We start from the raw sequence: 17622 nt of genomic DNA, 5'->3' as shown, positions 1-17622 counted from the left end.
CTGCTTCCACAAAGCTGTCAGCCTCAGGTTGCTGGAGTTCGAACCTCACACCTCTCCCGCTGGCCAAAAGTGCCCTGAAGGCATTTGAGCAACAACAACAACAAAAAAAATCCATTAACAGTTGTTACTTACATGTATTGGCTTATCTTTGTCTGGTTATTTTTCTGCTATAGATTCCCTACTTGCCCCTCTGTTTAACTGCTTGCTGTGCTTGGTGGTTCCTTTCTTTTGTTTTTGAAGTGGTGGTCATTTTTTATCTCTTTCTAGCATATACATTTGTACTCCTTGTAGTGTTGTTTTGGTGGTCATGAATTTCTTCAATTGTTTTTTTGTCATGGAATTGTCTTATTTCTTCATTAATTTTTTTATTTTTATGAAATATTTTATTTACGTAACATGGAATACCACAACAAACAATTAAAAGACAGTAGGGTGAATTAAAAAGCAAAACAAAGTATAACAAAGAACCTTTTTTACAAAGATGTTAATGCTAATAATAGCCTACTTTTTATCATTTTTGTGGCTTACAAATATTTTTCACTTAGAATTCAGGAAATTAATTTTAATTAGACAATTACTAACTAATAATTGCAAATTAATTTATTATAAACTTCATTAATTTTGATAGATTGTTTTGCAGGGTACACTAGTCTTGGTTGGAAGTTGTTTTCTTTCAAGACCTGGAATACTTCACTGCAAGCTCTTCTTGACTTGAGAGTTTGTGTTGAGAAATCTGCCATGATTCTAGCAAGCTTTCCATTACTGGTGATCTGTTTTTCTCTAACAGCTTTTAATGTTCTGTTCTTTTGCTGAATTTCTGTTTCTTGATTACTAAGTGTCCAGGTATAGATTTATTTTGACTATGACTAATTTGAGTTCTATATGCCTCACTTACTTGTATGTCAGATTCTTTTCCTATGCTTGGGAAATTTTTTGCTACTACTTCTATAGTCTTTTTATGGCATTTGTGTTGACTCCTGCTGTTTCGTTGATACAATATATTACATGTTATATAATATACATTACATATTATATTGCACGTTATATATACATTAAATGTAATATATTACATTATATGATATACAATGTATGATATATAATACATATTTCATATTATATATTACATTATATTACATTATATTATATTATATTATATTATCTTTCATCTGTTGAATTGTTATTTACTGGTTCCTTCTGATTTTTAACAGATCTTTCCTTTTTTTTTGGTGGAACCAGGGATTGAACTCAGACCCTTGTGCTTGCCAGGAAAGCACTTATTCTACTAAGCCATCTCCCCAGCCCAGATCTTTCCTTTTTCAATCACTAGCTGCAGTGCTGCCTTGAAGGTCTGAAAGTTTATCCTTAGTTTTGTTCAAGCAGTTTGCCATCTTGTATTGTAATTATTAATTTCCTGGATATGTTTTTGAATATGTTTTATGCATTTTAATTCTATAATGTATTGTTCATTCAATGTTTTCATCAATTTTCTATGCTCCTCTGTTATTTTTGGTAGAAGGATTTTTTTTTTTTTTTTTTTTTTTGCAGCCTGAAGATGCCTTGAGGGCATTTCTGGTTTTCTATGAGAAGCTGGGTTAGAACCAGAGCATCTTGAGCCTGACTGCTTTGTTTAAACAGGCACTTATATCCTCTGTTATTTTTTTACCTGAGAGAATATTTGTGATCTGATTTCTTCTATAGTCTGGTGGAGTTGTTTCTTTACTTCAGTTGCTGTCATTTCAGAAATTTCAGGTATGTGACTTCCAAATTCTTCTCTGTCCTTGTCACCTGGACTTATTCTGGGTGGATTGAAAGGCTGAGATTGCCTTGTACTCTCTTGTTTTGACAGTTTCAAAGCTCTCAAAGTTCACCAGCTCTCGGGCCTGCTCCTGGGATGGGGAGGTGGTGGCTCACTGAGGTCCCCAAAATTGTCTGAGACTTAGCTGGCTGCCATGATAGTGTGTATGTGTGTGTGGTGGTAGGGGGCAGGATTCAACATGGCCTGTACATGACTTGTCTTGATTCCTATTTTTTCCTTCCCATCCTCATCCCCTCCTTTCAAACCTTCTTTATTTCTAGGTTCACAATGCTCTCTTTTCATTTTATCCTCCTTTTCTCATGTTTTCCCTCCCTCCCTCCTTCCCTTCTCTCCTTTTTTTCTTCCCCCCTTCTCCTTTCTTCCTTCTTTCCTTCCTCGGTCTTCAAACTTTCTGAGAATGGGTCCTGATTTAGCCCTCTCTAATGTTTTTTTTTTCAACAAATAATACACTGCATATATTCTTCTTAGTGGTTAATTGCTGTACAAGATGCGGACTTGTGATCCTATTTACAAACACCATTAGAACAAATCATTCTATTCATTAACAGAATGTAACTATATATCTATCCCAACCACTTTGAATACACAGATACAAAATGGACATTCATCTGTATACCCCATTTTTTCTAAGTTCCGTTATTGAATATTATAGGTGTGTAAACTCAGCAAAATATTCTAAAAGAGTCCAGTAGCCCATAATAGCATTGGGTCTTCTGTTTAACTGGCAATGTCAGAAATTATTGACCTGAGTCCCCCACAGCTCAACTTAACAGCATGGCTTTATTTCTTATAATTTCGTCTTCATACTTTTCTGCTGGATGGTTAAGACGAAGGTAAAGCAGGACCTATGCAACAAGAGTTGTAGCTTTTTGGTCTGAGAAGGTCAGTGAAATGCCCTCAGGATTTGTCCTGAGATCCTGTACCTCAGATTGTAGAACCTTTATCAGTGCAGCCATGTGGATGAGTCATGGCCAATGCTTGGCCAATGTGCTCTCTGTGAAAGCCTGAGAGAGCTCTCTAATGTTTTAGGCACTGGCCTGGATTTTTTCTCTTACCCTTCTATGCCATGAAGGAGATACTTTTGGTGTAAAACCTCATACTGCACAATTTTTAAATTTTTTTTTTTTTTGTTTTTTGAGACAAGGTCTTACTATGTAGTTCAGGATGGCTTTGAATTTACTATGTAGTTCATGCTGGCCTTAAATTCGAGACAATAACTCAGCCACCAAAGTGCTGGTATTATAGGTATGCACAACCATACCTAGCCCCAAGCTGTTTTTTGTAGTTTCTAATAGGTGTGGACTTTTTGTGGGTGAGCATTTTCTTGGGTTAGTGTTGCTGGCCCTGTTTGCCAGTTCTGTCTGGTACTGCAGATCCTCCTGGGTTACCTCCTTTTCTTGGGATTTGTCCTGGCTAGTTGCTTGGTTGTCAGTGCCTCTGATATATCTTCCTGAGGGGAAGCAAAGACACAGAGTAACCTTGGAGTTGGTAGGTGGCTTGTCCAGGTCACAGGTGTTATGGGTGCTAAGTTGCCTGGGGTGAAGACATTGGCTTGGTCTTTGGTGTGGCCACAGTTGAAAGCTTTATTTATTTTCCATTTTGTTTTATATTTTTATGGAAGGGTCTACAGGGTGTTTAGGGTCTCACTACTAGATGAGGCTCATAGTAATCTGCCTGTTCATAACTTCCCAAGAGCTGGGATTATGGGAGTGCGCCATCTTGCCTAGTCTCAATTGCTGTCTCAGCGCATTTGGGCATGGGGCCGTAACTACAGGCCCTTGCGACTGCTTGCAGGCACTTTAATCTGCTGAACAATTTGTCTGGCCCTTGAAGGCTTTAAATGAAAGTAGGGACACAGTACTTTTTTTTTTTTTGCAAAGAACAGAAAAAGGAAGGGATATCTTCCCCCAAAGTGATGGTGGCTGGCTGGTTCTTTCAGAGTAAGTCCATAGTCAACCAGACTGTGAGGAGAAGAAAGAGTTGGGGTAGAGGAGAACAAGAAACTTGCTCAGAGCCAGCTCCTGTGCACTGTGGGAACTGTGCAGCTCTCTAGACCTCATGCCATAAGAGCAGGACCGTCAGACTGCTGAGCAGGAGCTCCTGGGGGAGGTGATATGGTTTGCTTAGGGCTTCGGGTCTGGTCATACCCAAAGCCGGTGGTGTTTTGTTGTTTTGAGAAGTGTTCACCAGAGGGTCTGCAGGCAGAAGGTGGAGGAGGGTAGACAGTGGTAATGTTTGTTTTAAACTAAGCTGCACTATTTTTATCTGTTTTATTTAAATTATCATTAAGTATGGGTGTGGAAAAAGGATCTCTGGGATTAAAGAAATGTGCGATGCACATGGTCATGTGGATCTTCTCAAGGGCCAAAGACAGTGATTTTCAAGGGCTGGGGCTGATAGATTATCTCTCAGCCCAGGTAGAAGAAGTAAATGTTGACATTATACCATTTTTTTCCCCTCTTGTGCCGACAGGGATCTGTGGAGCCAAAGGGGCAAAAAACACAGTTGTGAAATTATTGTGATTAATTCAGAAGCAATTACTTTGAATCTTTGTTTCTTTTTCTTTCTTCCTACCTTTGTTTTAAAAATTATTTTAGTTTTTTGAGGTATAGTCTTGCTATGCAGTTCAGGCTGGCCTTGAACTCACTATGTTGGCCTTAAACATGAGGTATTCTGATGCAGCCTCCAGAGTACTGGAATTATAGGCGTATGCCACCACATCACAGCTTTGAAGATTTTCATTTTAATTGGGATAACTATCTAGGAAGCAGTAACTGAACATCTGTTGCTGATTTTAATTTTAGAATCCCCAAATGACTGAAGTTGAGGGATGCAGAAGTTGTTCTGGTTGAATTGGACTCTCCGAGCTCACCTGGGGAGTTATATCATATGCACTGGTGTAGTTGTTTCATGGGTCTGTTTTTTCTCTGAAAAGGGCAGTCTGGAGAATGGCAGCCTCTTAGATTTCTGAGTAAGGTGGATTAATCCTGACTAAAGAGAATTAGAGCAGCCACAAGAGCCAAAGAATTCCTGAATGTTCTCTGGTCAGATTTCCTTGTAAGTTACCAAGAGTCTGAAAGGAAAACAGATTGTTTGACAAATTCCTGATCATGTGTCCTCTGGGTCTCCTTCCCAGTCCTAGTGACTTCATGACATTGCTGCAATATATTTCCTTTCCTAAACTTACCCCCTGCAAGTTTTAAAAAGAAAAGAAAGAACCTAAGAGGTCATGGGATTGCACAGCTAAGTGCTGAAAGAGCCTCCAAATGTTGTTCTTTCATTTCTCGGATCTGTTTTCTCATCAGCATAATGTGTGTTCATATAATAATGTGTATTTACTGTTTATAAGTGCAAACCTAGCATGAAACACAAAGGTACTTCTTGCCGTCTTACTTTGATCACTTGTATAATAAAAATTTTAAGACACTCATCTTCTAGACTCACATGGGGAGTAGAGGATATGTGTGCTCTTGTACACTGCTGGCACAAAATGAGTACAGAGTAGGTAATTTATTGACTGAGTTAGTGACAGGAAAGATGAGATTCCATTTTCTTATTATGACTGTTGTCCTCTTGATTTGAGTGTAGTGAGAAAAAAATACATCTCTTGGCTTCCAGATTCTATGATGTCTTACCACCCTTTGTTTGCTCTTATCAAACTCATTACAGCTTAGTTAGTTATAAAAATAAACACTTGTGGGGCCGAGGAGATGGTTCAGTGGAATAAGTGCTTTCCTGCCAAGTGCAAGGGCCCTAGTTCTAATCCCCAGTTCTGCCAAAAAAAAAAAAGGAGTAAAAATAAACACTTGAGTTGCCTCCCTTCAAAGAACGAAGTCCGGGGTCTGATGCCGTGTCTGTTTTGTTCACCAACCACCTGTTCAGTGCACGAAAGAACTTTTATTGGATAAATCAATGACAAGTGGTCCATGGTTGGGTAACTTCACTTTCTCTTATTTCTATTTCTGAGATGTTTTATGACTATCTTTGCAGATCCTCTGGTCTTTTCATGATTTTTACCCTTGTTTAACACAGGTGGAGGGACTGTCATGTCTTGTGCCAAGCAGGAGCCAGGCAGCTACTATGTGGGCGTGGATGTTGGAACAGGCAGTGTCCGTGCAGCTCTGGTGGACCAGAGCGGGGTGCTCTTGGCTTTTGCAGACCAGCCAATTACCAAATGGGAGCCTCAGTTCAACCACCATGAGCAGTCATCTGAGGATATCTGGGCCGCTTGCTGTGTTGTCACAAAGGTATGGGCCATGCTCACATTCCCACATGCTGGATATTTGGGTCTCTCTGCCTGGAACAATGGACTGTGTGGGGTAACTTGAGATGCGAAGTCAAGTGTCAGAGAGACCTTGCCTTTCAGTAGCTCATGTAGTCGTGGAGGTTGACAAACAGCTGCAGAAGGATGTCATTGATAGGTGCTGTGAGCCAAGTAAATACTGCTGAAGCATTGAGGGGACTTAGGGAAGATAGGATGCAGGATGCAGGAGCTTGACATGTGGAGGAGGATGCTGATCATCCTAGCTCACATCTACTGTGCTGTTAACTGTAAAACATGTTAACATGTGCTGTGTAGTTGGTCCTCATAGCAGCCTAAAGGAAATACTGTTACTACGTCTCTTTATTCCTATTCGGGGATATGCCCAGTGTGTGCTAGGCAGGTGTTCATCTTGAGTGGCCTTGAATCAGATGCAGCTTGCTGGCTTGGGAAAGGTAGGGGTGCTGGATAATATTTGTTTATATTTAAACTTTCATTTTCAAATAAAGTTTGACTTCATTTTTTGGTGATCAGAAACAATAGGTAACTTTCTCTCTTTTCTTTTTCCTTCCTTCCTTCCTTCCTTCCTTCCTTCCTTCCTTCCTTCCTTCCTTTCTTCCTTCCTTCCTTCCTTCTTTCGTTCCTTCCTTCTGAAACAATAGGCTTCCTTCCTTCCTTTTTTTTCTTTGAAAGAAAAAAAAATGAAGTCCTAGACTTCTTCTTTTCTCTGTTCTTAGTTCAGTTACTTAAATATTCATAACATGCTTGGTAATTTGCAGATGAACAATTTACCATTCTGTCCATATTGATCAGTCTGTTTAAACTTTCATGAGCTCTGGGTTACTGTTAGTTCCCCTGGAGAAGAAGGCAGAGAGAGGTAGGGGTGGGCAGACTGCATCATTATATAGGAATAAAAGACTGATGCATCTTCATTGCTGCTTGTTTAATTTTCCTCTTCTCTCCCCACTCTGTCCCTCCCACCTCACTGAAAATATTCAGCTCTTTGCCCTTGGTTCTCCTTTCTTCTTCTAACATCTAGCCATTCTTGCCATTAAGAAGATCATCAAGAAGAAAATAAAATTCCCTGCTGAGAAACTACTTAAGAAAAGGTCTTCTCTAAGTCCAGTTTAGTTTAATGGTAGATTTTTAATCATCTCCCAGCAGCAGACAACTTGTCATTGGCTTGCGCCCAGTTAGCCACATGAAGGCGGTGGGCATTTGTCCTTTGAGAAAGTGTCTTTCTGTAGCAACTTGAAACAGGTTCTGGGGTCTCAGGCCATTCCCCTCACATGGACTGTGGGGATGTGGCCGTGTGCCAGAAGCCTCATGAAAGCGTGACCCATCTGCTGGGATGTCACTGCTTGGTGTAAGGTTTTACCTCAGAGAGGTGGCACACCATAGATCATGTATTCTGGAGCCAGAGTACTTACAGTGGCACACTAGGTCCAACAGTTTTTAGCTGGTGATCTTGGACAAGTTACTTCATGTTTCCTTGTATACCTACTTTCATAGAGTTACTGTGAAGAGTTAATGCGTATAAAACATCACAGTGGTCTCTTGAGGAAAAGTACCACTGTGTTTCTTACGGTAATGGTGGATGATAACAAAAATTAATAGATGATAGAATGAATTTCTGACAATTAAATATTGAAAAGCTGGACTCATGGAGAGGTACCTCTAGAGGATAGTCTCTTATCCCCTATAGTTAGGGTTCTGTCTATGAAAGACTTTGATAAACTCTAGTCTAGGGGAAGGGTGGTATAATGCATCTTGTGGGTTGTTTTGTCTCTCATGAAATCCAGGAATTTGAGAGCAGTTGTGTACTTCCTTTTCCCTACGGTCTTTACATTTTCGGAGTTGCTTTTATCCTTAGTTGAGTTAATAACAGTGGTGATAATATGATGATGTCAGTGATGACAGCTAACGTTTCTTAAGAAATGATCATGTGCCAGATATTATGCTGAATTCCCAAGACTTCATTTCACCCTTATAGCAATCACTGGAGGTACTTTTCATTCTCTTTATTTTAAAGATGGAAAAAGAAAAACCAAAAGCACTTTGCAAGGCACAGTAATTTGGACTAATACAAGGAAGGGCTGGACGGCTGCTCGAGCCGGTACTGTCCCCTGTGCACCTCCTAGGTCCTCTCTTCACACATGACCTGTGTCTGGAAATTGTTTAGTATAACCTGAAGCCTGAATTTCATCTCAGAAAATGTGAAGGTCCCAGTACTTGACGAGAAGCATAGCCCATAGTAGATACTCAACTAATGTTTGCACACTATGTAAAAGAATAACATTGAACAAATGTTTATGAGCTAATTGATTTTCCAACTTATCTTTTCCTTTTTAATGGAAGTCCAGTGTTAATCATGCACTTGCTTGTACTACTCCTCCCATGTTGGAAAAAGTTAAGATTCGGGGGCCAGAGCCATAGCTCAGTATCATAAGCGCCTGCCTGGCAAGCACAAGGTCCCAAGTTCAGTGCCTGGTATCATAAATAAATAAATAAATAAATAAAAAAGTTAAGTGCAAAACATCCTAATAAGGGGCTGGGGAGATGGCTTAGTAGAATAAGCGCTTGCAAGGGTCTGAGTTCAATCCCCGGTTCCGAAAAAAAAAAAAAAAAAAAAATCCTCATATCCATTTGTTCATCTCTTAAAGGTAAGTAGGAAGGGGATTGTTAGTTCTATTTTATAGGTGGGAAGAAACATTGAAAGCCAGTTAAGTGACTTCTCCAGGGGAACCCAGATTGTATGTGGTAAGTTTGGAGCCAGATGAGTCAAATATATGTATTTTCTCCATCCCAAACACCACATATGTTTATCTTTTACCTAGATTAAGAGCCCATTGGTGGCTTTGTATTTGTTCTTTCCATCTTTGTTTTATTCTACTTCTTGTGGCTGGAGTGCTTTTTTTTTTTTCTTGAATGCTAAACTGAACTTGTCTCTGTTTTGCTGTAGTCCTTCCATAGTATCACGGTACTGTCTTCGTAAAATTCAAAGTCCATAACATGGCTTTCATGGCTTTGCACAGTCTGGTTCTGATCTGTTGTCCTGAATTGTCTCATAATGCTTCTCTCCAGTCTCTTTGTTTTGATCATATCCTCCATCTGTCATGTCTAAAACATGAAAATTTGACACAAGTTTTTTTTCTTCTGACTGAACATTCTTCATGCCTGAATTAGAATACTGGGAGTGGAATAAATGGAAAGGATGAGAACTAGAGGTATTGGAAAGGAAGGTATAATGGAACTTGGTGACAGTGGAGAAGAAGCAAATATAGCCAACTTTAGAACTCTAGTTCTTGGAAGAACATTGGGGTCACTGACATAAATTTGCCCACAGTTTCTTGCCTTATCAGGCAACAACAGCACACCTAATCTAGAAAGTTAGAGAAGTGACAGTCTCAAACTGGATTTATTTATTTTGCCAGACACTGAGTTGGTTTTAGAAAATAGACTGCCTCTATGGGCCTTCCAAGTAACATATGTGCCACACAAGTCCCTTAGTTTTCTTGCTGCTCGTGCTTCTGCACTTTTGCAGTACTGTTATCCTGCCAAGATCACTGTTCCTCAGAACCCCACAAGGTTATCTCATTTCCAATGTTGCTTCAAATCTGGCCTTCTTAGAAAATACCTTCCCCTTCTGGCATACCCTATCCCCTAGATCAATCACTTTCTGTTATGGTACATTATATTTAAACTATAAAACTTATTTGATTTATTGCTGTTGTCTGACCTTACTAAAACATAAGCTCCAAAACAAGTTTTTTAAAAAATGGTTTACTTCACATTATTTTCCAAATATGCAGAGGAGAGCACAGCTTGACTCTAAAGGTGTTTCCTTGTTTCTTAAGACCTACTAAAGGAGGGATTGACTTACTTAGGCACTAGGGAGTAATAGAATCTAAGGGAAATAGGGATTGTGTAGCTCTACACAAGCTCTCAAAGCTGATAGAGGCACTTAATTCAGTACTTAAATGAATACAGTACCAACCATACAGAATTGTGCTGCCAGCTGGACACTGTGCATGGAGCCCCAGGTTTTGACCCTTGCTCAGAATAAAGCTAAGCCAGGTTTGCCTGTGACTCTAGAGTTCTCAGTCTAGAAGGTTTCTGAGAAATTGTATCTCTGCACCGGCTATGCTGAGCTTGCTGGTTTAAAACATATATAGGATTGAACCCATTCCCAAAGGAAGGACAAAGAGATGCACAATCCCTTCCCCAAATATTTGTTGGCAGCCCAAGAGCTACAAGTTGACAGTTGTTAGACATGGACCAGGTTTCCAAATGAGGTTACAAAATTCTCTTCTCTGGAAGTTCTGTTGAAGAGCGTATGCTTTCTCTCTTGCCAAGGAAGGCCTCTTGATGTAACCTTATTGGAGTGAGTTTACTTTCTTCTTCTGTTATGAGCAATATAAGAATCCTCAGGCCACCAGGTCAGGCCGTTGGGCATGATTGTAAGGCATTTCCTTGTAAGGCTGGGGAACTAACAGTGTATACCTAGCTAGCCAAGTCAGATTTAAATGGTTGTCATCATTATTCTTTTAGTTCCTGCTTTATAAAGAAGTGGAGGCACTTTACCTTTGTGATTGAGAAACCATGATTTGAATATAGAAATCTGAGAGTCTTTAGACAACACTTATAACCTACAGTGTTTTTTTGTGTGTGTGTTTTTAGGGAAGGGTCTACAGGGTGCTCAGGGTCTCACTTCTAGATCAGACTCATAGTGATTCGCCTGTTTACAGCCTCCCAAGAGCTGTGATTACATGCGTGCGCCACCATGCCCCATCTCAGTTGCTGTCTCAGTGTACCCTGGGGGTGGGGCTGGCATGGCAGGCTTTAATCTGCTGAGCTATTTGTCTGGCCCTTAACCTAGATTGAAGGAAACATTTTCTTGGTGCTAATGGAAGATTACAGTCATTGTTAATACTCAGAAAGATTTGAGTCTATATAAATTTAATATTGTTGTTCTCTTTATATGTGCTTACATGACATGGAACATGCTGTGCTTTGGACATAAAGTGTTCCACCAACCCATTAATAAGACTTCAGGAGGGTTTCCTACCCTTTACATTCCCTGCAAAGGTAAACCTGTCCCACAAGATCTTCAAACCCCTTTATTCTGTGGTTTTCATCTAGGGGGTGAAACCGAAGCTCAGGGAGGCAGTGAGATTATTGGTGGAGCTGGGACAAGAATGGCTCTTTGGACACTACAACCTATGTCCATTTGTACTCCAGAAATGCCGAGAATATAGAGTTTCACTGAGTCATCTACATTTTCTCACCTTAGCCTTATTTTTCTCATTGTAGGCCTGTACAGAATGGGGTCTACCGTGTCAGGTGTGCACTGTCTGGACACAGAGGCCAGTAGGACTGCACAGCAAATGAGGCTTAGGGCTTGTTCATTGACTGATCGTTGTCAAGTGTATTTGAAGTTTCTCTGAAACAACTTATTTGCTCTAATAATACTTGCTTTTTGTTGTGTCTGAAAGTCAGATTTTGAGCTAAGTGCACCTTATTTTACTAAATTCTCCTAACATTGTTGGGAGGTATAGGTATGAGTAATAATAGCTTTGTACAATCAAAGAGACTGACTTCCCAAAGTCCTATAATTAGTAAATGGTAGGGCCAGCATTCAAACACAGAAGCAGTCTGTTCCCAAAACCAGTGATCCTGACCACTGTGCAGTGAAGGAAGGATATTCCAGGCCAGAAGCTATGTTTGTGAGTGCTGTGGACATGTGATCTGGTAAGGCAAGAGAGCGATTGCATGACAGGAATTGGGTACCCTGCCTTCAGCCACAACACCAGGTTGGGATTTGATCTGAGAGCACTGTGGCTCCTGGTCATGAGGCTGTGTCGTCAGGGCATTGATTTGGTGCTGTGAGCACAGGTATTGAAAGCAGTAGGTAATGTGGCCCTTAGTTCACAGGCCCTCTCCATCTGTGTACCTCTGGGGCAACAGGAAGTTCCTGGACAACGGATGAGTGGTATGGAAGAACAGAAATATGGACTCTGTGTCTGAATTCAGCCCTGTCTTCTACAAGCTGTGTGACACAAACAAGTTTCTTAACTTTCTGTGCCTGCTTGTTTACCCTTCCCTGATTATCCAAATTTTTAAATTAAATATAAATATTTAATATTTCTTATAGTGACTTTGTAAGGACTAAATACAATGAATTATGGAAATCATAGTGCATAGTAGATGCTCAATATCTGCTACCATTTTAATATTATTGAAAAAAATTAAACTTTTATTTGTTGGAAATCTCTAATTGTGTATAATTCTTATTTTAGGAACATTAAATAGTAAGGAATGGAATCTTCATTTACTAAGTAGATTTAAATTACTAAGCCTAATATCCCCAAATAGGAAAAAGAGGTACAGTATGTGTTTTAACATGAATTTCACTAACAGGATTGATCACCTTGAGGTTGACTTTTGTGGAATTTAACACATTTCCATCATATTTCAGGTTAATGGGAAATGTTAAAGACTGTGGTCACTCATACTTTCTTTTAAAAAAGGAAACCATAGAAACAAAAATAAAAACTAGAGTTAATCAGTCGGTCTTTATTATGTAACTTAAAAATTATACAAAGAAGTAAAAAAGGGAGGCAGAGACAGGAGGATCACAAGTTTAAGACCAGTCAGGATAACTTAGCAACTCAGTGAGACCCTATATGAAAATAAAGAAAAGCCTGGAAATGTAGCTCAGTTCAAAGGCCCTGGGTTCAATCCCCATTGTCACACATATAAAAACAACATTGTGATAAAGAGGCAAAGCCATGTGCCTCCCAACCTGTTTTCAGAAGCAACCACCCTTAGCAGTTTGTTGCATGTTTTTACTTCATTAATGTATTGTGGCTATCTGTCCATTTCATCTTCTACAGTTCAGTTTGATTTTTTAAATTTTTTTACAGCTTGAGTTATCATTTACATGCATAAAATATAAATTTACTTTGAAAACATATAATTCTAATAAATTTACATGTGTTGTACAGTCAGCATAGTCCAAATAAAAACACATTACTGTTCTAGAAAAGTTTCCTTGTTCTTATTTACTTTTTTTTTCCATTTAAAAAAAAAATTTATTTGTGTGTGTGTGTGTGTGTGTGTGTGTGTGTGTGTGTGGCCAGCTCAGCCCACCAGGGGGCAGGGCTGGCTGGCATGTGGTGCTGGGGGATTGAACCGTGGTCCCTGTGCTTTGCTAAGCTTGATTCTAAATAGGTGCTTTAGACCACTGAGCCATCTCACCAGCCCCTCTTATTTGCTTTTTATCCTAGCTCTAGTCATAGGTAACTATCTGCTTTGTGTCTTCATAGTTTCTCCTTTTAGAAATTTCACGTAAATAGAATCATACAGTATGCATCCTTTTGCATATGGCTTTGCCTCTTTAGCACAGTGTTCTTTGTTAGCTTATGAATAAGTCAGATTTCAGAGGGAAGAGCCTGAGATACAATGGGTAACCAGCCGTATGGATAAAAGTTAAAATAAGAGTAAGCTATAACTTTGAACTTTGGACAAAGAATGAACTCCCTTGGGCAGTACAGGACGTAGCCCACTCCCTACAGAAGGGAATTGTAGCCACTTCTTAACTAAGCTTCTGAGTTCTAAAGAATTAAAAATGCAAAATAATCACTTCCCCCATCCCAGGGTTTTTATTTATTTATTTTTACCCTGCATATTGAATGACTGGTTAAAAGCCTGAGTTCCAGTTGGTCATTTTAAATCCACAGAACCATCTGTGATTGGTGGCCACTAAGGAATTGAGCAGTTCCTGTGTCCTGCTTATCTGTAAGTAACTCTGGATTGAGAGACCATGTAGTCACTCACTTGGGACCCCTACCTCAAGACCCAAATGCTGCTCTTTTTGTTTCCAATTAAATTCTCATTGCTTCCTCTTTTGGTTCTCAACTTCAGTCCTTGATGTTTGTGGAACTGTGAGCTCAGAACTTACAGTAGCACTGTATTCTTTCAAGCATCTGAACTGGGAGAACTTCCACCTGGCTTCGCAAGCCTGCTTTTCAAATCTTGCTGAATACCACCATGATCCCCTAACTCTTGCATTTTGTATGTCTACAGAAACAGCATCATGTAGATGTCACACAGGCTGCCACTGGAAGAGCAGTATTGGTCCTGGTTCTGCTAGAACCATAGCTGCAACCACCATGAAGTACTTTTTAAGTGAAAATCAGGAAACAATTCCAAGGCAGCCTTGGGCATGAAGGTCATGGAAAGTACCAAGGGCATGGTCCTGGAAACATTAGCTTTGTATACTTCTGAATTTTTATAGACGTTTGGGTTTGAAGATTTCTGAGAGGCCCTCAGGTGCTCCTTGCTGTTTTCTTGACTACCTGTGCTAATCACTTTAGCAAGTAGTCAGGTACACGCCTCAAAACTTTTTCATTGCTCTTTTCCTAGCTAGGTCATGAATTTTCCAAATCTTTCCAATCTGTTGCCTTTCTTATGTTCCAAATTGTGCTAAAAATAGCCAAAAGCACATATACAGACCTGTCTATGTTTTGTTTAGATATTTTTTCTCAGATGCTCTAAGTACATCATTTTTAAATTTGGCTTTTCACAGATCTCTAGAACGTGCAACGTTGTGATAAGGGAAGCCTTTCTTCAGAGTAAGTTGGAAGTGCATTTCTGAGACAAGTCCTCCAGGCCCCTTGTCTTCTGAACCTCCCAAGAATTACCTGTAAGGCTGTGCTTTAAGCATTCTAGGCTATTATAGCCTGCTCCTCCAAACTCTTTCAATCTCTCTTCTTTACCTAGTTCCAAAGCCACTTCGACATTTTGAGGTCAACCGGTCTCCCTGGAACCAATCTTGTTTTAGTCCATCTTTTATTAGTGTAACAAAATACTTCTGGGTAGGAAATATATCAAGAAAAGAGATTTACTTAACTCACAGTTCTGTATGTTCCAGATAATAGCTTCTGCTTGGCTCTATGAAGGCCACTTGGTGGATGGCATCACAGTGATGGGGATGTATGTGACAGGGAGATCATGACCACACAGAGAGCTATTTTATAACAGCCCTCTCTTGCAGGAACTGACCAAGGTCCCACCAAAACCACATGAATTCTGGGGGGCAGTGCTGCCCCTCACCCCAGGATACTTTTGTTTGTTTTATTTTGCTTTGTTTTTTCTTTTGGTACTGGGGATCAAACTCAGAACATTTACACCGCCAGGCAGGCATTTACGCCTCTGAGTTCTCTCTGGTCCTGAAAGATACTTTTTCTTAAAGATCACACTACTCATGACATTATAATACCATGTATGGATCTACAAATAGATCCCAGGCTCTTGGGTATGGTGAGCAAAACATTTATAATGTATATTCCGTGATACAAGAAAAACAAGCCCGTGCCAACAGAAGCAAAAATGTGACCCAAACAGGAAAGCATTGTCAGGGTGACAGGAAAATAAAAAGTACACTGACAAATCAAGCTTTTGGGCCATAAAAAGAAGTATACCCCACGTTTCGTGTCTTTCTTTGGGTCTCTATAGATAAGATTGACAGGGCGTTAAATCATCTCAGGGGCTTTTGACAACGTGTGTTCCTTCAGGAGTTCACTTTGATTAAATTACATACATGAGACACATTTGATATCTGTGAACCTTTAACTAAGTTTGAACCAGGTGATCATGTGTGTATTTTGGCCTGGAGCCTTAGAGATTTCCTGGGTCTTTATTGTTTTCATTTTTCTTGTCTTTTTTTTTTCCTTTTTAATGTATTTTTAGTACAGGGTTTACAGGGTCTCACTATGTAGATTGGACCCGTAGTGGTTCTCCTGTTTTCAGTGCTGGGATTACAGGCATGTACTACCATGTCCAGTCTCACCCACCCATATCAGCACGCCCCAGGGGTTGGGCCAGAGGCAGGCTGGGGATTGAACCCTGGCCGTTGGCATTCTGCCTAAGCAGGTGCTTTAGTCTGCTGAGCTATCTGGGCAGCCCCTCATTTTTGCTTGTCTTATATTGGGAGAAGAATTAGCCCTGGGGTATTGCCCAAATTTGGCTGGGTGGCAGGGAAGTAGTCTCCCAGCCCCAGTTGTGCTACCTGTAGTAATTACACTTGGACTAGAGCTTCCAATACATGAACCCCTGTGGGACAAACCTGTGTTTTAAATAAAGCTTATATCCAAATGTAAGACCTTATTTAGACATGTTTTACTTAGGTTGATAATTGTGGAGGGAAATTGCTATGTGGTAAGGCTTTTAAGAAACGGCCAAACTTTTTCCAAAGTGTGGAAAACTACTGTTGTACATTTGTACCTACAGTTAATGAACAGTCCTCTTTACCCAGTGTTTTCTAAAGATTTTCAGTTTTTGTGATTACTGCTGTTCTACAGGGTCATGGTATGTCATAGTATCTTACTGTGATTTAAATTTACATTCCCTTGATTTAATTAGTAGTGAACATTTTACATAGGCCATTTTTCATTTATTGGCCTGTTGTATAACTTCTTGAGGGAACTGTCTAATCAAATCCTTAGCACATTTTATAATTGAGTTGTTTTGTCTTCTTAGTATTTATTAGAATTTCTTATATAATCTATATTCAAGTGTATAATCATGTATTTCATATATTGCATGTACTTTATCCTAGTCTATAACTTTTTCTCATTGGTTCTTTTAAACTTGAATATTTGTTAAATTCATACCGATTATTTTATTTTGATGCTATTATGAACAGAAACATTTTCTTAATTTCATTTTTATGTTGCTAGTATGTAAGTATATAATAGAGTATTATATACTATTCTTGGATCCTGTGATCTTACTAAACTTGTTTATTAGTTCTGATAGCTTTTTTGTAAGTTTTTCAGAGTTTTCTGCTTATGAATCATCTCAAAGAACATTTACTGTGTATTTTTCAATCTGTGTGGTTTATTTCATTCTTCTGATCTTGTTTTACTCCTCAGATTCTTTAACATGACATTGAATGGAAATAGTTAAAATGAAGATTTTTTTTAATCAGGGGAAGTCATTTGTCTTTAACATTATGACATTAGCTAACAGTTTTGTGGATATTCTTTTTTTTTTAATTTTATTTATTTATTTATTTATTTATTTATTTATTTATTAGAGAGAGAGAGAGAGAGAGACAGAGAGAGAGAGAGGTGTGTGTGGCCAGCTCAGCCCACCAGGGGGCGGGGCTGGCTGGCATGTGGTGCTGGGGGATTGAACCGCGGTCCCTGATGCTTTGCTAAGCTTGTTCTAAGTAGGTGCTTTAGACCACTGAGCCATCTCTCCAGCCCTTGTGGATATTCTGTATTAGTTTGTATAAGTTCTGTTCTAGATCTGATTTCTGATTTTTCTTTTGTTGGAGTGGTGATTACCGCGTCTTGTGAGATGATCATTTGGTGTTTGTGCTTTATTATATATGTGTGGGGTATATAGTACATATGGAGTATATTAATTGATTTGGAGATATTAAGACTCCCTTGCATTCCTGGGATAATGGTATGTATTACCAATTCTATATATTACAATATTTGGTTTAAATTTTTTTTAATCTTTTATTTATTTG

The 17622-nt window shown here is 39.3% G+C and overlaps 1 protein-coding gene across 1 annotated transcript in view; it reads left to right on the top strand.

The window, feature by feature from the left end:
* Nucleotides 1-17622, top strand: part of LOC101565842 (FGGY carbohydrate kinase domain-containing protein-like) — a 218397-nt gene that overhangs the window by 37707 nt on the left and 163068 nt on the right. Inside the window, exon 2 of the mRNA XM_004642588.2 lies at nucleotides 5849-6063. Coding sequence (XP_004642645.2) covers nucleotides 5863-6063 — 201 coding nt within the window. The 5' untranslated portion in view covers nucleotides 5849-5862. The remainder of the gene's footprint in view (nucleotides 1-5848; nucleotides 6064-17622) is intronic.

This window comes from Octodon degus, unplaced genomic scaffold (assembly GCF_000260255.1).
Source record: "Octodon degus isolate 3935 unplaced genomic scaffold, OctDeg1.0 scaffold00156, whole genome shotgun sequence".
NCBI classification, from domain to species: Eukaryota; Metazoa; Chordata; class Mammalia; order Rodentia; family Octodontidae; genus Octodon; species Octodon degus.
Note: the sequence above shows the minus strand (reverse complement) of the source record. Positions and strands in the feature narration are given on the sequence as shown.